This window comes from Thamnophis elegans, chromosome 2 (assembly GCF_009769535.1).
Source record: "Thamnophis elegans isolate rThaEle1 chromosome 2, rThaEle1.pri, whole genome shotgun sequence".
Taxonomy (NCBI): Eukaryota; Metazoa; Chordata; class Lepidosauria; order Squamata; family Colubridae; genus Thamnophis; species Thamnophis elegans.
Window position 1 is genome coordinate 146,785,591 of NC_045542.1, and position 23,944 is coordinate 146,809,534.

At 42.1% G+C, this 23,944-nt stretch overlaps 2 protein-coding genes across 4 annotated transcripts in view; one reads left to right on the plus strand and one right to left on the minus strand.

Moving 5' to 3' along the window:
- Window positions 1–6,576, minus strand: LOC116502920 (ohanin-like). The gene is made up of 4 exons (XM_032208939.1): window positions 6,413–6,576; window positions 6,238–6,332; window positions 4,624–4,719; window positions 1–659 (listed from the first exon to the last, which is right to left on the minus strand). The coding sequence occupies exons 1-4, from the start codon at window positions 6,463–6,465 to the stop codon at window positions 172–174; spliced, it is 732 nt and encodes a 243-aa protein (XP_032064830.1). The 5' UTR covers window positions 6,466–6,576; the 3' UTR covers window positions 1–171.
- LOC116502904 (butyrophilin subfamily 2 member A2-like) overlaps window positions 4,668–23,944 on the plus strand; it is a 26,969-nt gene continuing 7,692 nt past the window's right edge. Inside the window, exons 1-5 of one of the 3 annotated variants that reach the window (XM_032208913.1) lie at window positions 4,668–4,752; window positions 18,649–18,783; window positions 19,847–20,194; window positions 22,590–22,865; window positions 23,711–23,815. In XM_032208913.1, coding sequence (XP_032064804.1) covers window positions 4,707–4,752; window positions 18,649–18,783; window positions 19,847–20,194; window positions 22,590–22,865; window positions 23,711–23,815 — 910 coding nt within the window. In that variant the 5' untranslated portion in view covers window positions 4,668–4,706. Of the gene's footprint in view, window positions 4,753–17,255; window positions 17,715–18,648; window positions 18,784–19,846; window positions 20,195–22,589; window positions 22,866–23,710; window positions 23,816–23,944 lie in introns of those variants that run through there. The other 2 variants (XM_032208914.1, XM_032208915.1) reach the window with 2 other exon arrangements.

Below are 23,944 nucleotides of genomic sequence, written 5' to 3' on the forward strand. Positions count from 1 at the left end.
ATTTTTGCAGTGCTGTTGTAACTTCAAACAGTCACTAAACCAACTATTGTAAATTGAGGACTATCTGTACACGATCATTCTCCGAAAGCCAGAGATGATTAAATACTTGAACAGGCATTGCAAAGGTTGTGTAGAGAGAAGTCCCTTGTTTTAATCAAGAATTATAACTCCTTAAAGATTTTTGAGTGAAACACCTCCCCCTAAATAGAAAAAGGGTAGAACTTCCTCCCTGTTGAAACTGGCCTTGATGGTAGTAACTTCACCAGTCAGGTTAAAAATCACTTTCCCCATATTGTAATCCAAAAAGACAATAATCTTTCCAGAGCTGTTGTGAGGCTTGTCAGAATCAGTTCCCCGTCTCCGAAGCCACCAGAGACCCTTTTGCCAAATCCGTTCTTCGGGGACAAGTGTGAGGTATCCTTTTCTCTTCACAGACTTTGCGGCTAACCCAACAGCCCATTCCCTTTGTCTCCCAAACTCCACTACAAAGAAATGTTTCCCTGATCGGAATCCAGGAGAACCCAGCACACAGGAGCTGCTATTGAATCTCTCTGGATTATCTGGCACACCTTGGGGGACACCCACATTTTTCACAGTCTTCTTGTCTGGCGACACAACCAGTGATTCAAATGCTGTGTTTGAGTCAAATGTCACATCAGCTGCAAGAAGAAAGGTAGAACATCAGAAGCCAAACCAAATTCTAGGAGAGCAGCATCACTGAAAATATTATTACCTACCCACCCCAAATTAGAGGGCCAAGAAAGACTACAAATATCCTTGCTTCGTCTCCCATATCTGCATTCTTCTACGTCTGTGATGGCAAACCTATGGCATGCATACCACAGGTGGTACACGGAACCCTCTCTGCGCGCACATGAGCTGTCACCCCAGCTCAGCTCCACTGTGCACATGTGCACAGACCTCCTGCCGGCCAGCTGATCTTTGGCTCTCTGCCCAGTGGTGAGTTCCGGCTGGTACGCTCCGGTACGGGCATACTGGTGCCTGCTGGGAGCTGCAGGCACCGTACCGCAACAGTGCTGCGGAGGGCCCACCCGCCCGCCCTCCTTACCTGCATTTGAACCAACTAGGCCATTTGTGCACCTGCACGCAGTGTACAGCACCTGCGTGATGCTCGCCAAGCAGCTGGAGCGTCACAGGACGGTGGGTGTGCAGACGCGCATAGCGCGCGTGCATGTGGTGGACGTCCATCCCCATTGCAGTGTCCGGTTGCAATAGGATCCGGAATCCACCACTGTCTCTGCCGTGCTTGTGGAAGACATGTGCGCATGCCTGGGGCATGGGATATGTGTGGTGTGCCCCACCCCACCCCATTTTTGATCCCAGGAGGCTTCAGGGAGGCCTGCTAGGCCCAAAACGGGGTGTGAGGGAGTGTGGGAGGGGGATTAAGAATTAAGCAAGGGTTAAAAGGCAAAAAAATCCTTATGCAAAGGAGGCACATGGTTCTCTGCCTCCTGGTCTTGCCTATTACCTTTTTCTTTTTACATTTTCATCATGGCGGACAAGAGGAGAGTTGAAATGATTCTCTGACACAGCTGGAAAAGGTGGGTTCGAGGGAGGGGGCAGGGGGGAGGAATTCAAAATTCCAATCATCCATCCCCTATAATATGCAGCTATAAAGTGATATTTGATGTTTGACCGAGTATATAAGTGTAGTAATATGGGACATCATTTTGAAATGGGCAGTTTCCTATAGAAAATTATAGTTATTCTTGAACATTTCCCAAAATTCACTGCAACATGTATGTATTATTTGGTTCACCAGTTGAAACAGAAATAGTTCCCTGAAGAATATTTAAAGTGGTAAAAAGAAGCTGACTTCTTCAAATGAGGAGCCCGGACGAGGCTGGAGGAGAGCCGCGGAGGCAAAAGGCGAAGAGGGGTGGGGTGGGGGTGTTCCAAGAGGCCCCCTCCCCTTTTTGCACTCCGCAAGCCAGGCCTGCAGCAGCAAGAGGCTCAGCTCCGCTTCTATCACCACCCCCCCCCCCCGCTCCAGAGAAGCCAGCTGCGGGCGAGTCTGCGCAGCCCCGGTTCTGTCTCCAAGCAGCCCCGGGAGGAAACGGGGCAGCCCCGCTTCCCTCCCCGGACTTTCCGGGAGCGGAGGCCCCGCATTCTGCTCCCCCTTCCAAGCCCCGAGTGGCCAGCCTTTTGCCTCCGTGGTTCTCGCTCCAGCCTCGTCCGGGCTCCTCCTTGGTGGGCCTGCCGGAGCTCTGGGACAAAGCAGCGGAAGCCGAGGCTGGCCACTCAGGGCTTGGAAGGGGGCGCGGAATGCAGGTCCTCCGCTCCCAGAAAGTCCGGGGAGGGAAGCGGGGCTGGCCCGTTTCCTCCCGGGGCTGCTTGGAGATGGAACCGGGGCTGCGGAGACTCACCCGCGGCTTCTCTGGAGTGGAAGGGGGGGTGAGAGAAGCGGAGCTGAGCCTCTTGCCACTGTGGGCCTGGCTTGCGGAGTGCAAAAAGGGGGAGGGGGCCTCTTGGAACACCCCACCCCCACCCCTCTTCGCCTTTCGCCTCCGCGGCTCTCTCTCCAGCTTGGGCAGGAACCGGCGCTCTTCTGCTGGTGGGATGTACTCCTGGTGGCCTGCGGCTCCAGCGCCTGCAAGGTGGAAGTGTTTGCCCTGCGGGGCAGGCAAAAGCCGAAAGAAAGCTCCCCACCGCTTCTGTCTGACATAGAGGCGCCCCGCAGTTGGGTCGGACATAGCTGCGGGGCGCGGGGCGCCTCTATTTCGGACATAGCTGGTGCGGGGAGGGGGGGCAAAAGCTGCTTTCTTTCTTTTTGCCTCACCAGCCATCAGCTTCACCGCACGTCACTGATATAAAGATATAGTGCAATAAAGGCTGACTGCTTTTCCAATGATGTTGTAAAACTCTGCTCTCCTAAAAATAGTCCAATTTAAGTGATAGGAAAGAGGTGCACTGTGGCTTTCTAGAAAACAAAATCCCTCATACTTCTTTCCCCAAAAATCATATTTATGAATAAAAGAATAATATATGTACAGTATGTAATGTATAATAATGTATGTTTAGGCACACATACATGTATGTGCGATATGAGCTGTGGATAGAATAGAGTGGGTAGAATAGAGTACTCTAGGCAAACTCTGCCCACAGCCTGGAGTTCAATTTTCACTGGCTCAAGGTTGATTCAGCCTTCCATTCTTCTGAGGTCAGTAAAATGAGGACCCAGATTGTTGGAGGCAATATGCTGGCTCTGTAACCAGTTACAGAGTGGTGTAAAGCGGTATATAAGTCTGAGTGTTATTGCTATTGCTATGACACAACAAATTCTGTGAGCCTCGGTTCTCCAATATGTTTCATTTTTACCACTAAACCCACCACCCTTTTGTTTTGGCAAGTAATTGATTACAGGCAGTTAGTTTTCAAGAATCATTGTCAAAAAGGCTTCTGACCACGCAAAAAGGAGACTTGAGGTGCCTTACAGTTCTGGAGTCACTGTTGCAGTGTTTCTTGTATCCCGCTAGCCCATTTAAGAAACTATTCTGCACTCCAACTAGCAGAGGTTGAGAAACACTGCTTTTAAGATGACAAAGCCTAGCAAATCTTAGACATTTCAAGGTCACATTTATTTATTTATTAATAGATGCCACCCATCTCACCAAAGTGACTCTAGGCCAGGGGTCACCAACCTTTTGGATCTCTGGGACCACTAAATTCATAATTTTAAATCCTCCGGACCACTAATCTGCTTCACTGGGGACTAAGAGCATAGGGTTTCCAAGCAGAGGAAAGACCTGTAGGAGTGCAAGGCCAAGTACTGGCCCTTGGAGGCTCAGCGGGCTGAGATGGTCAGCCAGTTCCAGGCCATGATGCTCTCCCACTGGAATAAGGCCCTCTAGCTCTTTGCCACCAGTGGCACTTGCCTCCAGCCTTCACCCAACGCCCCGCACCAAGAGGCTGAAGCAGACCCCAAGTCAGAATTTCTCCTCCCCTCCCTCCAACCTGCACAAAAAGACCCCAAAGGGCGAGATTCTTTGCAGGAATACAAACGTTCATTGCACATATCCGGCCCAGGGGGGCCGTAGTTAGAGGACCCCTGATTTAGTGCAATATAAAAATGCAAATAATTTTTCTGCAGACCACCAAAATTTTCTCCATGGACCACCAGTTGGTGACCGCTGTCCTAGGCAGCCTCTGGTGTCAGAATGAAGGAGAATGCCCACACAACTCAAATGGACTTAAAGTTGCCTCTTTTACAGATTATTGGGAGTGAAATGGGAATACAGTACAAAAAAATGTTTCTGGGACAGGTTTGCATTATAGAGAGGGGAAAGCCAACGTTTGTTGGTTAAATTTTACATGACTCTTGTTTTCCCTTCCCTTCAGAATAGATTTATTTATTTGACTTCCTTAGCCGCCCATCTCCACAAGAGACTCTGATGTTAGGAGTATTCTTGTTGGATCATACAAAGGAGGCCAGAAAATATCCAGCAACCCAAATTTAATTGCAATGAGATTGTCTGGCATTATTGTTCACTTGACCCAACTGATCTTGCAGAAGGACCCCTACTTTTCTTCTCATCCCAAATGCTATAAATCCCAGCAATATTTATCATTTGCCACTTTCGCCAATCTTAACCCATCTCCTACCTTTCTTCCATTTCCCAGGGGGTGAAGCCTGAGCCTTTCCACCATTTTCCTGATCAGCAAAAAAGCATAGTGTGAACAGGAGCATGCAACAGAGTCCTAAACATGGACAGAACACAAAGGGAAGAATAGGTAAGGCATTGTTTATACTGTCTTATAGATGGTAAAACTTGGTTTACAGAAAAACTGGGCATAATTTAGCACTTGCTCTCACATGTACTGTACAGGTAGTCCTCAACTTACAATGGATTCCAAGAAAACCTACTTCCCACCTGGATTTGAAATATGGTAGCAACATCTGGATCCAGCACCCCCCCTCCCCCAATCCGGATCCACAACTCTGCCCATGGTCATATGAGTGCATTTTGATGACCTTTTGCCATGTCCCATGGTCACAGTTTATGGCATTTTAAACAAAAATCAGCATATATTTCCAGCTTCTGGCAAAAAATTCCCCTTAACAACGGTGGCATTTGTTTAACAACCATGGTGTTCTTTTTACAACCCTATGTAAGCCTTATGATTGCTACAAAAAAAAGGTAATAAAGTTGGGTGTCGTCACATGATGACCCATTTAATGACCATCATGACTTAAACCTGAAATTGTGGGTTCAAATATGGGCATAAGTCAAGAGCAGTGGTGGCACAGTGGTTTAGAATGCAGCATTGCAGGTTAATTCTGCCGGCTGCCAGCAGTTCAATTCTCACCAGGCTGAAGGTTGACTCAGCCTTCCATCCTTCCAAGGTGGGTAAAATGAGGAGCCAGATTGTTGGGGGCAATAGGCTGACTCTGTAAACCGCTTAGAGAGGGCTGTAAAGCAGTCTATAAGTCAATAAGTGCTATTGCTTATACCTATAATGTCTTGCAGGTCTTGGGAATATTCTAACTTTTGTTTCCTGGTTAGCCAAATACATTATTCTATTTCATTTGCTTGGAGGAAATATTTGGAGAAACTGACTGGCTGATAAATGCACAATGGGATGTATTTCCTTTTCCCTTCTAAGATAAATCTATCACTCCCCGCAATCTATAGCGATCAAGCCTTCGCCAGTACATGAACAAAATATGACAAAAGCATATAGCTATATACTATGGCTCAGTGATGACCAAAGCAGAAAAATATGTTTTGCAACAGATGAAGGCATTATCTTTTTATTTTTATGAGCCACGGTGGCACAATGGTTAGAGTGCAGTACTGCAGGCTGCTTCTGCTGACTGCCGGCTGACTGCAATTTGGCAGTTTGAATCTCACCAGGCTCAAGGTTGACTCGGCCTTCCACCCTTCCAAGGTTGGTAAAATGAGGAGCCAGATTGTTGGGCACAATATGCTGACTCTGTAAAACTCTTAGAGAGGGCTGTAAAGCACTGTGAAGTGGTATGTAAGTCTCAAGGGCTATTGCTATTGCTTTTTATCTCACCTTTTAAAAAATATATAACTGAAGACAGCAAACATACCTAATGGGAGAGGTATGTTTGATCAGACTGGGGAAATGTGTGCATCATACTGTATGTTCAAAGGAGCTAACTGGAGTTGCCAATATATTTTTGCACAAAAGTGAGCTGAAAGTGTTGAAAGAGCAAAAGCAAACAACAATCAGGATTTTTTTCTTCTTTACCTGTGAGCTTCCGCAGGACTTTCTTTGCTTGTAGGAAGTTCAAACTGAATTGGAAGCCAGCAGAAGGAGACATGACCGTTATACACTCTAGTTCCCTACAGAAGGAATAAAGAAAATGAGTAAATGATTAAATAGATTTAAAACTTAGTTCAAGTGAATCCTGAGCATGACATACAATGTCATCTTTTTCTGAATTTTGAAGTTTTGTTGTGAGTAACCAAAGTTCATTCTCAGATTTGGCAGATGACCAATAAATAATATTTTGAAGACTTCTGTAAACTACAAAAGGATTGAAATCCAAAACTGTCTTTCTGTTTTTCAATGAGTTGGTTTCAGGAAGGATTGCGGCACAGGTTTTCATACAAGGACATGCAAAGTATTGCACAATTCCACACAACAGTTTCCAAAAGACCTTGTGTAACAGTTTATGAAGTCTCCTGCTAGAACTGTGGTACGCAGCGCCCTCTCTCAAGCCATTGCCCGAGTTCAGCTGCACTGTGCGTGTATGCGTGTCTCCTGCCAGCCAGTTGATCGTTGGGTCTCTGCTGCACATGCATGGGGCGGAGCACATGTGCGGGGCTGTGCACGCATGCAGAGGGTAGGTTGCGTCCAAGGGGCCATGAACACCAGGGGTGGATTCCGGTAGGCACTACTGATAGGTGCTGCGCGTGCATGCACAGTGCAATGAAAATTGTTCTGTTCATACACAGAACAAAAAACAATATGGCGATGCCATAGGCACACATGTGCAGGGGCCATGGTGCATGCGGGGGGCATGTGCATGTATGGGAGTGGGGCGTATGCAGGGAGGCCACACATGCTTGTGTGGGGGCTACACATGCAATGCATTTTGGGGGTTCAAGCGCATGTGCGTGCACACTTGTGCTTTGGACACTTGGTCCGGAAAAGGTTAACCATCACTGTGCTAGAAATTTATTTGCTTCAGTACAGTCAGTCCTCTGTTTAAGAACATCTGACTCTTAAAGACAACCCCTGAATATTAATGGGCTTGCCTGTTTCAAAATGGCAGATGACCGACTTGTTACAGTATTTAAAATAGCAGATGGCTAACTGGTAACATGATCTCACACAAAATGGCAGATGACATTCTCCTTCCTTGGGTCCATAAAAAGCTGAAGCCATGCAATGCTTTCAGGAGCATCATAAAATAATGTGTGTATTTTTTTTAGTACCATATACAGTCTGTTTTCTCTGGATTGTGGAAGCACAGTGCAGCTTCAGCAGTTTGATAGGTCTTGGAAGGTGAATGTCTTTTGCCACTTTAAGTTGGATAGCTTTGAGTTCAGGATGGTGAGAGATTGAATTTCAGTGGTTCTCTTTGGATTGGGTTTTCCTTGTTGGAAATCTACCCTGTTTTCCTGAAAATAAGACCTCCCCGGATAATAAGCTCAATCAGGCTTTTGAGCACATGTGATAAGCCCTCCCCTGAAAAGAAGCCTCCCCGAAAATATTGCAATGCAGCCGCAGCCATGAGGTGACCACACTCGCCGTCTCCTGCACCTCAAAAATAATAACACCTCCCCAAAAGTAAGGTGAAGTGCTTATCTCAGGGGGGTCAAAAGAAAATAAGACCCTGTCTTATTTTCAGGGAAACATGATGATTCCTACATAATTCAGTTTTAAGGTGTAAAACAAAGTAATAAGTTTAATCTTTAAAAAGTAGCTTCATTGTGTTTATCTCTAATTCTAATTAGTATTTCCCCATTTTTCCACTTTTTAAGGGGATCGTAAACAATTTGCCAAATAAAAGAAAAATAGAAAAATTGACATTGCTCAGAATTTATTTTAATCACTCAAAATTTAAGCCACAACTTGTAACTACCAGTCCCAAGTTCTCAATTCCACTATCCCAACATTGCTTCTACAGATACTTCTCAACTTATGACCATAATTGGGACTGAAATTTCAGTCACTAAGCAAATGCAGTTGCTAAGCAAATGATCATGTGACTGGACCCAATTTTATAATCAATTTTAATGTGGTCATTAATAGCAATAGACTTATATGCCACTTCACAGTGCCTTACGAGCCTCTCTAAGCAGTTTACAGAGTTAGCATATTTGCCCCCAACAATCTGGGTCCTCATTTTACTGACCTCGGGAGGATGGAAGGCTGAATCAACCTTGAGCCTGGTGTGAATCAAATTGCTAGCAGCTGGCAATCAGCCGAACTATCCTGCAGTATTGCATTCTAACTACTGTGCCACCCGGCTCTTAAATAAACTTCCTCAGTTAAGCAAATTACATGGTCATTAAATGAATCACACTGTCATTAAGCAAATCTGGCTTCTCCAATTGATTTTGCTTGTCTGAAGCTGGCAGAGAAGATTGCAAACCCCAGTCATGTGATTGCAGGACACTGCAACTTCTTAAATGCAAGCTGATTGCCAAATGCCCAAATTCTAATCACATGAACACAGAGGTGGTATGATAGTCATAACTTCAAGGATAGGTCATAAGTCACTTTTTAAGTGCCAGCATACCTTTGAACAAGTGGTCTTATCTTTATTCAAATGTTCTACCTTTATTCAAATGTTCTACCTTTATTCAAATGTTCTATCTTTATTCAAATGTTCTACCTTTATTCAAATTTTCTACCTTTATTCAAATTTTCTTTTGAATAATGTTTTCTTAGGAAGATAAGGCCAAACTGTAGTGCAGGATTATGCCTGAAAATGATCTAGCATCTACACACAACAATTAGTCGTTGATGATCTCTACAAGGTTCACTTCACAAATAAATAATTGAGCTGATGGGCAAATGAATAATGCTCCAGCCTTTTTCTTCAATATGCTTCTCTAGGAATTAACAAGGTAAAAGGCAGAAATGCTCCCCGTTTATTTCAGAAATTTGAATTGTAATAAAATGCAGAGCTTTGTGTGTCAACAGCTGCAAAAAGCTTTTTGAGCCCTTGGAAAATAGAATAGAATAGAACAGAACAGAACAGAACACACAGAACAGAACAGAACAGAATTCTTTATTGGCAAAGTGTGATTGGATACAGAAAGAATTTGTCTTTGGTGCAGTGTACATAATGAAAAATAAAATAGAATACATTCATCAAGAATCATAAGATACAACACTTAGTGATAATCATAGGTTACTAATAAGCAATCAAATCATACCAGGAAACAAATAAAACAATATAAATTGTAAAGATACAAGCAACATGGTTAATAAAAGGCCCTCTCCATATTCTATCTCCAGTCCAAGCTATTATGGGATTCACAAGCAAGGGTCATTATGGAAGAAAGCTTCATTGTAATATCTTACCTTCTTTTCAATTATAAGTCCTGGAGACTGTGTCTTCTTTGGATCAAATTATGTCAGCCCTTTCACTGAAGTCTCTTAAATACTCTCTCTGTCAAGGATATGAGTTTCCTGTTCCTCCTTTTTTCCAACCAAACCATGCAGCCTGTTCTGCAGCATTTTTCAACTAGGCATGTTGTATAGAAGGAAGAGGGGACCAGCAGTTGGCAGTTTGATCAGAGGTCTTAGATGATGCAATTCCAGGAGATGTTACATACTCACATCAGGCTGCAAAATCTTGAAAACAGTTTAGCTGTTTAAGTACCTCACAGCAAAAAATAGTCTTTAGGGGCCAGAGAACTCTGAACTCTTAATTCTTAAGAGTTCGCTGGCCTTTAAAGACGAATACATTATATATATTTTGGCTCTAAGATGCCCTAAAGATCTTACTTGTTTTTATCTTAAACTAGCCAATAACCCGCCGTTGCCCAGGTATTTATTTATAGGGGGGAAATGTCCTGACTAAACGTAATTTCTAATGTTAGATTTTCACCCTTACCAGAGGGAGCCCCGTTGTGGAGTACTATGAAGCCGTTACCATGGCAACTCCACTACGCTGCATAGTAGAAGCCATTTTATAACAGTACAGTAGAAGCCATTTTAAGGCACAAAGGCTGTATCTTAACAAAACACACATTCCGAGGGGTTTTAGGGGTGTCTTACCCCCATATTTTTTTCCAGTCATCTGTGTACCAAGTTTGGTTGAAATTGCTCAAGGTATTCAGAGTTATGCTGGAACACACACACACACACACACACACACACACAGCCATAGCTACCTACCTAGCTAGTTAGCTAGATAGATGATAGATGATAGATGATAGATAGATAGATAGATAGATAGATAGATAGATAGATAGATAGATAGATAGATAGATAACAGAAGGTAATTCATCCAGCTAGTTAGTATCCAATGATAGTATTTTTGCATATTCCACATTTCTATGCTGGCTATCTGGATGCCTTTAGAAGACAAAATACTAAGCTAATTTAAGATAATTCATCTATATAGCAATAGCAGATTTTATATACCGCTTCATAGGGCTTTCAGCCCTCTCTAAGCGGTTTACAGAGTCAGCATATTGCCCCCAACAACAATCCGGGTCCTCATTTTACCCACCTCGGAAGGATGGAAGGCTGAGTCAACCCTGAGCCGGTGAGATTTGAACCGCTGAACTGCTGATCTAGCAGTCAGCTGAAGTGGCCTGCAGTACTGCACTCTACCCACTGGGCCACCTCGGCTCTACCTCTTCATTGTGTCACTACCTCTTCATTGGGTAATTAGGAAAGAAGACCACGAGACTCCATAGGTAGAAATCAAGTGTACTTTTACTAATTATAAATGATTAAAGGCATAGCGAAGCAAAGACTGATTATTTAGGCGCGAAAGCGATTGATATATAGAATAACCCATTCCCCACCCCTTGGCATCACAGTTACAGTCCAATCATAATTCTCCCAAGTGTCAGGTGTGAGATAACTTCAAAAGGCATCACTAAGATGGAATGTCGGTGCCGTTAGTCTTGGCGGGAACCTCCTACGCATGCGTAGTCCGACAAGTAGCTGAGCTCCAGAATCTTCCTCCAGCACAATTAGTAACCCCTCCCAAATACCATGCCCTCCCTCCCCGTTTCATGGCAGCCGAAGCAGCAGCAAAGCAGAGGCTGACACAGTGTGTGTGTGTGTGTCTGTCTGTCTGTCTGTCTGTCTGTCTGTCTGTCTGTCTGTCTGTCTGTCTGTCTGTCTATCTATCTATCTATCTATCTATCTATCTATCTATCTATCTATCTATTATCCTTCTCCAATCTAGTGTTCTTAATCTATGTTAGATAATATCTCTCATTTTTCTTCAACCAAACCAATTGTCCACCATGACTGAGGTTGGTGGGAGGAAGGTAACAAAGTGGTGATTTAAGTGTTCTAAGTTATAGTTTCTACGTTTATTGGTTGCTTTTAATATTTTCCCACTTGTTCTCAAATGAGCTTTCGTTATCTTAGACTTCTCCAGCTGTTGCTCACTATGTTCGGCTGCATCTGCAAAACAACTAGTTGAAACTTAGAATTTTGGGATCTGAAGTCCCAACACATCTGGAAACAACCAGCTTGGGAAAGACTGTTGCTTACATGCATGCATATAACTCAATCTGTTTTGTGTGTGTCTTTTTATCAATCTCAACTCCTGATGACCACAAGCAAAGTTTGTGGCAAAGTTTTCAGAAGTGGTTTGCCAGTACCTTCTTCCTAGGGCCGAGAGAGGGACTGATCCAGAGTCACCCAGCTGGCTGCCATTCAGTTGAAAATGCTTTAGAGTAGCAACTTTAATTACTGTCCCAAAGTGGCTCAAATTGACTACAGGTTGTCCTCAACTTACAACCATAATTGAGCCCAAAATTTCTGTTGCTAAGCAAGACAGTTGTTAAGTGAATTTTGGTCCCATTTTACGATCGTTTCTGCTGCAGTTGTTCAGCGAATCACTGTGGTTGTTAAGTTAGTAAGATGGTTGTTAAGTGAATAAGATTCCAAAGGTGATTGTCAACCCTGAAGTTGGCCTGGCCAAAGCCATCTTGTAGCTTCAGTGCTGCCACAATGGAGATGAGGAATAGGGAGAGGGGACTAGAGTTAGCTGGGATTTTGTAGCCAAAATAAAATACTTTCTCTTGGGAACCAAGGAAGTTCTCACACCCGGCCAGAGGAAGGAGGAATGATGTCACCAGGCAACCAGATAGTGCCTTGATAGGGCTGCTCCAACGGTTGTAAATGTGAACAATGGTCATACATCACTTTTTTTTTTGTTATTTTGTAACTTCGAACGTCACTAAACAAATGGTTGAAAGTCAAAGATTACTTGCACTACACGAAATCCAGTAGAATGCTGCTTCTGTTCAAAACTTTGAAAGAGGATTTCTGGTTAGTTCCCATTCAGAAGACATATCAAGGGCCCGGCTATTTATTGAGTAATTACGTAGTTTAAGAAACAAAATAGTTTGCAACAGTCAAAACACCAATTATCAGCCGCATTCTCTGGCCACGAAGCAAGCAAGAATAATCATTAACAGCGAACAATACAACTTGTATTGTGCAGGGAAACAATTCAGGCAGCATGTTGTTGTTGTCGTCATCATCTATATTACCATCTATTATAATCTGAGACACTGTTTCTCAAGCCTGGCAACTTCTCGATACACGGATTTCAACTCCCAGGATCCCCCAAACCAACATGGTTTTTGCTGAGAATCTGAGAGATGAAATCTGTAGATATGGAAATTGTCCAGATTGGAAACATTGATATGGGGTATAGATCAGAGGTGGTATTCAACTGGTTCGGACTGGTTCACGCGAACCAGTAGTGGAAATTACCCACCCCACCCCCCAGGTCTATGTCATCCTATTTAGGCAAGTTTTTGAGGCGGGGCGTGCGCGAGAGCAAAGCACATGCACGGGAAGGGATGCAAAGCGAGCACACAAGGACAGGGCAAATCAGTAATAACAAAATGTGAAACCCACCGCTGCTATAGATCTATTCTGGAGAATCAGCCACTATAAGATTTAGGAGAAGTCTGACTGAGAAAATGATTATGGCCGATAAACATTTGGTAGACTAATTCATGTGTTTGTTTTCCATCTACATCTGCTTTCTTCTCTCCTTGTGGTGGCACTCGTTGAGCCTGGCAAGTCACAATGCTGTGTTCATCTGGATCCTTTACAAGTGTTGCTTTATTGGTGTACTTGGCAATGAGTCATTAATTCTGCCGCTGTAGGCAGAGAGATTGCTGAGAAATAATGTGGTTAAACGTAAGAAATACATGATTCTAGATAGGACATAATGCAAACTGGTCCTGATCTAAATTGGCACCAGAGGAACAGAAGCTTGTGTGTGTGTGAGAGAGAGAGACACAGAGCATGTGAGTAACATAGCTAACTAGAGGGAGTGTGACAAATTCTTATATTTTTTTTCCTGCAGAGCACAATAGTGCCCTCTAAATAGGAAGACCAAGCATCCTGATTAAGAACCACAGGCTTTTCTTTCACTATTGTCATGTACGAATGACAATAGCGATGTACTGTCTTGTATCGTCATGTTGTCATGATACTGCCCACCATTAGACATCCATCCCTACCTTCTGAAAACAACCAACAAACTGTAGAGTTGGAATGACTGGGATTGGTGGCCTGTTGCAACTGCCATACCAGGGAGTGATGAAAAGAGTCATTCAATACTTACTGGATCTCTGGTTCCTTCCACAGCTTCCTTGTAAACTCCCCTGGGTCTTTTCTGAAAAAAATTATGAGCTATAAGAAAAGGAACAACCTGGCAAAAGAAAAGTTGAATTCTAGATATTAGTGGCTCTAGGCATGTGGTCAATTCAACAGATGTTTAGGAACTCTGTGACAAGATCTTCAAGAGTAAAAACAGAACATAAAGGAGTATATAAATGATTCTATTTATTATATAAAAACAGGACCTATTTATGTATTATTTACCTATGTATATAGTGCCAGTTTGGTCTAGGGCACCAGCCTAGAAGGTAGAGGATCATGAGTTCTAGTTCTGCCTCAGGATAACAACCTGGGTGACTTTGGCCTAGTTATTCTCTCTCAGTCCAATCCACCTTACAGGGTTGCTGTTGTGGGGACAATAGGAGGAGGAAGGTGGATTGGATATGTTCAGCACCTTATTTGTAAAAGTAAGAGAGGAGGGATACAGTGGCGGGATCCTACTGGTTCCAACTGGTTTGGCCGAACTGGTAGTAGCTTGGCGGCCTGGATCGCTGAAACCAGCAGTGACCCAGACCTGCCATGCCCCCAAACCAGTTCTCCCGGTGGCGCATCAAGCACGCCCACGGCACGCCCACGAGTGAACTGGCAGTAGTGACTGCCGGAACCCACCCCTGGTGGGATACAGATAAATAAATAAAATCTAGCCAAGAAACAGAGCCTTAACACTCCTGCTGGCTGGAGAATTCTGGGATTTGAAGTTCCACACATCTTAAAAGTTGCCAAGAATGAGAAATACTGCTGTGGTACGTGCATAAAAGGTTTAAAGCTGGAACAATGAAAGGCCACTGAAAATCTGCCCATGATAATTGCCTACAGTATTGTTCCAGTGACCCTGGAGTCTTTTTAATAGGCATATCGGTCATATAAATTCCTGCTTGTTGTTCATGACTCTCTCCCCTGCTTTTGCCTGCTTCTTGTCCCTTGTTTGCCAGTGAATGTTTTGATCTTTGCCGATGTTTTTAAAAAAACAGACATTAAATTATATTATTGAATATGGCTTTTTTGTTATATCGGGAGAAAACTAAACTGCAATTCCCAAAGGTGCTTTTTCAGGAGGCAACTGGACTTTCTGGTTTTTCTTCTCATCCAAGAAGCTTCTTCAGAGCTGAAGAAACATCTTCGAAGAAAAACCAGAAAGTCCAGTTGCCTCTGGAAAAAACACCTATTAGATATCCTCCCACCCCTGACAGGTTCTGACTCTAACTCTGGGCAGACTTAGTACTTCGTTAAGTGTGTTTCTCTCTGTGTTGTGTATATATGTGTTGTGTATATATACATGTCTTCATGGATCAGTGGTGGGTTTCAAAATTTTTTCGAACCTACTCTGTGAGTGTGGCCTCCTTTGTGGGAATGGCTTGCCGGCCATGTGACCTGGTGGGAGTGGCTTGCCAGCCATGTGTTTTCTCTCCCTCTCTCTCCTTCCTTTTGTCTCTCTGTCCCTTTTTCCTTTTTTTCTTTCATCTCTCTCTCACTTTTTCTTTCTTCTTTCTTTCTTTATTTCTTTCTTTCTCTTTCTCTCTCTCTGTGAGTATGTGTGTGTGTTTGTGTGTGTGTGTGAGTGGTGGGTTTCAAAAAATTTTGGAACCTCTTCTGTAGGTGTGGCCTGCTTTCCAGGTCCACTGGTGGAACCTCTTCTAACTGGTTCGGTAGATTTGACAAATCGGTTCTACCGAACTGGTGCGAACTGGTAGGAACCCACCTCTGCCATGGATGCAATTGTGCAAGCATTTTTTTCCCTCTTTAAAAGAATTTTTGGATTTCTCCTCACCAAATCTTTAAGACTGAAAGCGTTAGAGTTGAAATATAAAGAGACTGTCAATCACCATACCTATTAGATTGATAGGCAATTATGGACTATCTTGATTATATTCTCCTTAGAAAGAATATGCTACTGTATGGTTGAGAAAAAGATCAAACTTCATTCCATGGAAACTTTAAGTTCATAGGGAGGGTTTCTTTCTACGATGGGCTTCTTGGGTCAACAGTGAATATCAGTTATCAAAAATGTAGGTAGAAAATTAAGCACACAATAGGCAATTACAATAAGGGAAGCCAACTTTCTGAATTCTGTTTCTTTGTACTTAGTGACTTATAAATAGACTAATGTTCTGAAAACCTGACCTAAATTACTATATATTTTAAATAGCTGTAAAGCTATGTTGAAAAAGTTGTTCTCAAGATATTGTGATAAATTCAATAAAAAGAAGAGAATTCTTGATGAACTTAAGGAGAAATGAGAGTATTGGATAGTAAATTGACAAATAAAATTACCAATCAAAGAGAATATTTGCACCTTAGGGTTGAAATGAGATATTCTCTCTTACTCTTTCCTCTTCTTCTCTTCTCTCTCTGTCTCTCTCATCCTCTTTCTCTTTGTCTCTTCTCTTTCTCCTTCTTTTCCATTCTTCTGTCACTTTCTCTCTCCTTCTCCCTTCTCTCTCCTCTTTGTCTCTTTCTGTCTCTCTCACCCTCTTTCTCTGTCTTTCTTTCTCTCTCCTTCTTTCCCACTTCTGTCACTTTCTCCTTCTCTGTCTCTTTCTGTCTCTCTTCCCTCTTTTTTCTTCCTCTCTTCCTCTCTCCCACTCTTTTATCACTCTCTACCGCCCAACCTGTCCCCATACTTATCTTTGACTGATCATGTTTGCAATAGTTTACCTTTTCTAAATAGGCGCAGTTCCCTTACCGGATCTGTTGCTCACTCAAACACATGCGCACACACACTCTCACGCACGCACAAAACCATTTTTCTCCATTCCAATTCGGATCCTATAAATCAATTACTCTGTGAAACATCTGTGAAAAAAAATTCAGGTGCTCAGGCATGAAAATGTGCCACTCAAACATTATACTTTTCCGCCCACACTGAAAATAAATTAGAGGGAACATTGAAGCTGAGAGTAGCCAGGAAGGGGAGATAGATCATGATAATGGACATCAACAGGGACAGCCAATGTTGGATTTGGTCCAAAATTCAAATTTTGGCTTAAGTAGGAAATACTGGAAGATCTTGAGCCAATAACATTCACTTTCCTCAGAGGGATAAGTTGAAATTAAATAGGGACAATGCACTATTCTCCAGGAATAGTGAGGGGACTTCACTAGAAAAGAACAATTATATGGTTCCTTTGGTTTTTTCAGAAGAACAGGACAGGACTATGGTTTGATGAAAGAGTCCCTGCTTTGGGTACTAAAGGTCTCCAGTTTGATACCTGGTCACTAGTAAAAAAAGTTGCTCCCAGACAAATAATAAAAGCAACCACCTGAGCATATGGTAACCTGCCTACATTACTTCCTGCTAAGTGGGAACATAGATCATTGCTTACATTAAGTCTTTTCAATTGAGAAGTAATTTGATTCCTCTTGCAAAAAAAAACCCCAAACCTTATAATCATCATCTTCCCACACTGCAGATCTCTAAAACTATCTCACTTCTGATGCTGATGCAATTTCTGTAAACATTATGAGTGGGCTGCCTGTTGGCGATTAGCTTAGAAGATGACGTTAGTTTAAAACCTGGCCTGTTTCCCATTTTGTTGGGCCTTCTGCTGCCTACTGATAAGGCAACGAGGAGTACAAGAGACGTCGCTTAACAAGGAGATTTTGAGAAATGAGATCTTTATAGACAAGTTCCCTCCCTTTGTGCTCCACACAAAGACTCCACACAAGACTCCTTCAAGCCAAGCGTGGGCAAGGTGGCGTCCACCTGTGCAAAGAATATCTAGATCACCTCCCCATCCTCTCATCTTTTTATTACTGATTGTCAAAGGAGGAAAAATGTGCCTACAGTAATGAGGAAACATGTGCAGTTTACTTTTGTTCTAAGGAAGAGCAAGTTGGATGTGATTCAAGGAGTGTTCTTCATCAATGAGGTAAGAGTAATTACTACAACTGTTGACTGAATGTGTATCTGTGTGCATGTGTGCATTGGGTTCAGTTTGCCTTCCATGGGAGAACATTTTGTCTCATTGGTTATCATACTTCAGTTCTAATGCATTGAGGTATTTATGGACCTTTTCAATAGCAATAGCAATAGCAATAGCAATAGCAGTTAGACTCATATACCGCTTCATAGGGCTTTCAGCCCTTAGCAGTAGACTTATATACCGCTTCATAGGCCTTTCAGGCCTCTCTAAGCGGTTTACAGAGAGTCAGCATATTGCCCCCAACAATCTGGGTCCTCATTTTACCCACCTCGGAAGGATGGAAGGCTGAGTCAACCCTGAGCCGGTGAGATTTGAACCGCTGAACTGCTGATCTAGCAGTAGCCTGCAGTGCTGCATTTAACCACTGCGCCACCTTGGCTCTGAGTCAACCCTGAGCCCGTGAGATTTGAACAGCTGAATTGCAGAACTGCAGTCAGCTGAAGTCGCCTCTAGTGCTGCATTTAACCACTGCGCCACCTCGGCTCAAAATGTTGAATAATTAAGCTTATAGTCTGTCTGAAAAAAAGGAACAGTTGCTTAACATTTCTATCTAGTTTTACATTTCTTAATTATTTTTATTTGACAGGAAGTTCCACATGCACTCTTTCATTGAAACTATTTCCTGATGATGAGGATGAAAAGATTGTATACTAATTTGATCCTAGATATCCTAGTGATCCCAAACCATATTGAGTATTTTAACATTTCCACTAATACATCTAATTGAAAGGCACATTATTCAGCACCCTTATGGTAAAACCATTTACCATTTACCAGCATTTTGAATCATGCAATGTTATGGATACATCTAAAGAAAAAGAGAATCGTACTAACAAAATACAATACTAAAATATTTCTTTTTTTGCTTCCCTTCTACCAGTTCCTATGTGCCTTGAAGACCAGAATAAGAAAACAAGGGAAGTGAAAATCTTCAGCTGTGTTTCCAAAATGAATTCCTTCCTGTTTATTTTCACCACTTTCTTAGTTATTCTACCTGTTAATAATGGCAATCCAAGTAAGATCTTTGTGTGTTATTGTATTTTCTAAGAAATGTAATTGCTTTTATATATCATATTTTAAGAAGCATTTTACACACAAATAGACACAGGGGGTGGGGCACTAAACATAACATTCCCCTATAACCTCACATTAAAACAAAGAGACAGTGTGGTGTAGCAGTTAAAGAGTTGGAGTGGCACTGGAGACACTCAGATTCCAGTCTGCCTTTCACTATGGCAGCTCAAATGGGCTGAGGATGCCATAGATATGCTTCCTTGAGTTCTTGAATGAAAGATGGCAAAGATGGGTGCCATACCTAGGAAATATATAAATATAACATTATAAAAATGTAGAAATAATATAATGAATCAACATGGGTAACGAATCCCATTACATGTATATTGGAGGTTGCTTTAATATCAAGCTAATGAAAAAAGGAAGGTTGATCAATACAAGGATGCCCTACTAACAGAGAGATTGGGAAACGAATATAGGAAGCGGACATAAAATAGTCAGACCCTTTGTCCATCTAGCTTGGCACTGGGTTCTATCACATCTAGATCTCTCTCACACACCTCTCCAGTTCTTAAAATTACATTACTCAATTGTGCAATGCGCTGGGCCCCTGCTCAGTTCTGAAGGAAACTGGGAACTGGCATTAGATGCTCAATGAGATTCCCAGTCAATGGTTTTGATGGAACTCAGTTTGTGTCCTGTGTGGATGTGAAAATATACTACAATGATCATGATCTGCGGTGTTTGGCATCCATTCACAAAAGAGTCTTCTCAACCTACCTGGAAATGTTAAGGATTCCATTTTTGTGCGTGCGTATGTGTAAAGCAAGTATTATACTATTGAGCTATCCCACCTCTGCCCAATTGTTTTTTCTCTGTCTGGATTTGAATATGAACTGAATGATTATCCAACAGAAACTCAAGCCACTGCATTTAAGTGATGGATTAATAGTTCAGCCAAATATCAATTGCTATTTGACATGATTAGATGAGTTGCCTATATGGTATTCTCCTTCAGTTGACTTGGCCATTTATGATTTTTATGCATTTGGTACATTTCACAGTGCAGCTGACATTGCTTGGACCACATCACCCAGTCACTGCCTCTCTGAGGGAGACCATTGTGCTACACTGTCACCTGTCCCCCAGAACAAATGTCCAGAATATGGAGATTACTTGGTTCCGCTCCACAAATTCTTCATATGTACACCTTTATCGCAGTGGCAAAGATCATCTGGAACGGCAGCAGCCAGAATACCAAGGAAGAACAGAATTTTTAAAAGATGGCATTGGGGATGGAAAGATTGGGCTGAAGATTTTTAACATTAGCCTATTTGATGAGGGACACTACCACTGCTCTGTTAAGAATGGGAGTTTCCAACAGGAAGCCACATTAGATATGAAAGTGACTGGTAAGTAAGGGGCAAATCTTTTAAAATAGAAATGTGTAATCAAAGTTGGCTCTAAAACCTTTGCAGTCATCAACCTTCCAATATGTTCTTAGATTGTGAGAAAACCAGGGCTATTAAGGTTTCTCCCCCCAAAAATCTTTCAACCTACTTATTCCGGTTTTCTTGATTTTTAGAAGGAATAAGGGTTATGTTCCATAGTGTCAGGGTGGGTAACCATTTTTCTTCCAGTGGACATTTATTCCTTTTTCACTTCCTTGACAGGAGTAGCAGAAAGAATGGTTGGTTGAAACACTTAGCTTTTTCTTTTTCAATGTCAGCATTTTTTAAAAAATAAGCAAGCATAAAATAATTGAATTTTCCAGATGTTTGAGGAGAAAATGGGAGAAGGGGCTAAATCATGCCACCAAAAATTACCATTTTGCTACCAATTTTAGACTAAGGGGGACATATGCAGGTCTGTACTGCTGCCAGGCATGGGAAATCAGAAATCCAGGCAGTTCAATGAATATAAATGTTTCTTGCAAGCTTATGCTCTCTACAAGATTCTGAACTACTAATAAAGGAATCAGGGTTGAACTGAAGTGGTGCTCTCTGAGCTTGCTTGTTTTCTTGCAGACGTTTCATTACCCTAACTTGGTAACATCATCAGTGCTAGAGTACTGATGATGTTACCTAATTAGAGTAATGACACATTTGAGGGGGAGGGAAACAACCATGCTTAGAGAGCACCAAGGACCCCTCAATCTGAACTACTAACAGTTGAAGCGAATAGGTGGTAATCAGAGGAATTCAAGGTGGGTTTGATTTAGATCTCTTGTGAGCAGGAAGGGACTCAAGACTGAAGATGCATTTGACTCCTCCCTTGGGCTCAGCCTGGTCATCTCTTACAGCTGCATGACTGAGGTTTCCCCCACCTGCTATAAAGCAAATTCAGACAGCTACTTTTGGTTATAACTGCTCCTCTTATCACTCCTTGAGCTTCTTCAATTAAGTGACATCCCAAATATTTACCACCATTCAAAGCCTGGAATCTGGTCCTTGTTAAGTATGCAACCCCACCGATGACTGGCTGAACATCTGTGATATCTGATTGGAGCATCCATATTCAGGTGCAATATACTTCTAGAAGTGAATGCTGAGAAGAATTGAGACATACTGTATTGTTGACTGCATGCTCTATTTGTAGGCTTACTAGAAATATCTCAAATGCTACTGCTGGAAGTTTTATCAGAACTGGAAGGTTTCATTTCATGTTCTTATGATAGCAGTGTCTGGAACTGATTCAATCCACCATTCATCTTATATTGGAAGGAAAGGGTAGGATCGTTTTGACAGGAGGAGGAGGAAAAATCACGCTTACTTCTTTGCCTTAAGAGGTAAAACATAGAGGCAGACAAATTGGGAAGTTGTCAATACTCATCATAATCCAGACATATAAAGTTCTCCAGAATAATAGTTCTAATGTATGCTTTGCCTTTTATGCCTCATTTGACACCCAAAAATAACTGCTATGCAGTATGCCAACTTCCTATTGCAAAATTTAGGTTTTAAACCTGGATTGGGGATGAGGAGGGAGACTGGGTGATGATTTAAAAAATCTAAATAATTACAGGATGAAGATTAGACTGGACAATCTTCTGATCCTAAGGTATTTTAAAAAAGCAAATATTGATTTATCCCTCAGTGTTGGATATCTTTCTGTTTTTTCCTTTGAACTGAGTTCATAACTCTTTGAACAAAGTAGAAGAGGACAACTTCTGGGGGCCAAGAGCCTGATTTAATACTTGGGGAGGGGCTGAAAGACAGAATAAATGGGACAATAACTCAAAGTGAATAGCACCTCATCACATGATGGTTTTAACTTTTCTCAAATTTCTTCCTTCCTTTTTTGAAGATTTCTTTCTCTTAAAAAAATAAACCCTTATTTTATTGCTTATATTATGGGAAGATGGCGCCAACGGCAGCCTTGGTGAAATGCTCTCTGATAGTTTTTCTGTTTTTTAATCATTCTCTGTGATTCACTGTCATACGCAAGAGACCAACTACTAAGCATCAAGAAATGTTTCTTTGATGAATTATTTACTTATGATTCTTGATGAATGTATTTTATTTTTCTTTATGTACATTGAGAGCACATGCACCAGAGACAAATTCCTTGTGTGTCCAATCACACTTGGTCAACAAAGAATTCTATTCTATTCTATTCTATTCTATTCTATTTTGTGTATGTTTTCATTTCACAATGGCAGGAAGGCATTCCTCAGTTTTTCCAGCAATTGAAGCCAGAATGTCAACTCAGGGGTTTGGGGATTACAGATTTCCCTGGCTCTGCAGGATGCCCATCTTTGGAACAGCTTGAAAACACTTAAAATGTGCATGTTTGTCCCATATCTAGCATCAGGGCCTGCTCCTCTCCTTTCCATTGAAGGTTATCAGGACAGAGGGATCCGGGTGGTTTGTCGTTCCAGTGGCTGGTATCCAAAGCCTGAGATCCTGTGGAGAGAGCTCAGTGGGAATCTTCTATCTTCGTTGGCAAAAAAAGATTCACAAAGAAATGATGGGACATTCGATGTACAAGCTGACATCATTCTAAAAGGGAGTTCAAACTTGACTTGTGTCATTAGAAACAGCCTCCTTGATTTGGAAAAGGAGTCAACCATTCACATAACAAGTGAGTCAATAAACACTGTTAATAAGCCATTCTGTATTTTAGAAACCGGGTTTTGTAGTAATATGAGTTTGAAATTCTGAATTCAAAATGAGACAAATCGTGGCACGACAAAACCGCGCTCGATTAAAGCGCGCCCGATTAAAGCGCGTCGCTGATGTCATCAACAGGGCGACAACAGCGAGCGCGGAGAAAGAAGGGCGCTTTAAATAGCGCTTTGAAAGCAAGCCGATTCAAGTTAAGGGTTAGGGTTAGGGTTAGGGTTAGGGTTAGGGTTAGGGTTAGGTTAAGGGTTAGGGTTAGGGTTAGGTTAAGGGTTAGGATTAGGGTTAGGTTTAGGATTGTTAGGTTTAGGTTTAGGGGTTAATTTTAGGCTTAGTGTTTACAGCGTGCTTTTTTCTCCGCGCTGTTGTCGCGCTGTGATGACATCAGCTACGCGGTTTCATCGAGCGCCCTTTAGTCGAACGCGGTTTTGTGGTGGAACCAGACAAATCGGCAGCTGGTGCCCATGTCTTGATTAGGGCAAACTCAAAGTCAATGAAGAGTGATGCAAGATATCTTTCCATGAAGAAAATTTCAAATGAGGCCATGTAGTATATTTCTTTGCATTCTCTCTCTCTCTCTTTTTTTTACTCTTGAGGACCAAAAGTTTGGGAAGATGAAAGGAAAATGTTTTTTTAAATCTGAATCAGTGGGCATACTGTGAATTTTGGGTATATGATACCGGTGAAGGCATATGTTTCTGAAACATTCATAGCAGAAGGGATAGGAAAGAGAAAATCAGAGCATTTTCCAATGTTTCAGGGTTGCTTTAAAATACATTCATCTCTACTTCTTTCATTTTTCAGATCACCTGTTCCCCAAAATGTCATCCTGGATAGTAGCTCTGTGTTTTTCCCTAATGGCTATGGTTGGATTTGCTATATTTACTTTTTACCTACTGAACAAATACAGTGAGTACATAGGAAACTGCCCTTTAACTGGCATAAAAGTAGTGTTAATGCACAATTAATTGCGAGATAGCTCTGCAGTTACAGTAATTGTATTTGGTTGGAAACTGTGTTTCTTAATAGATTGGAACA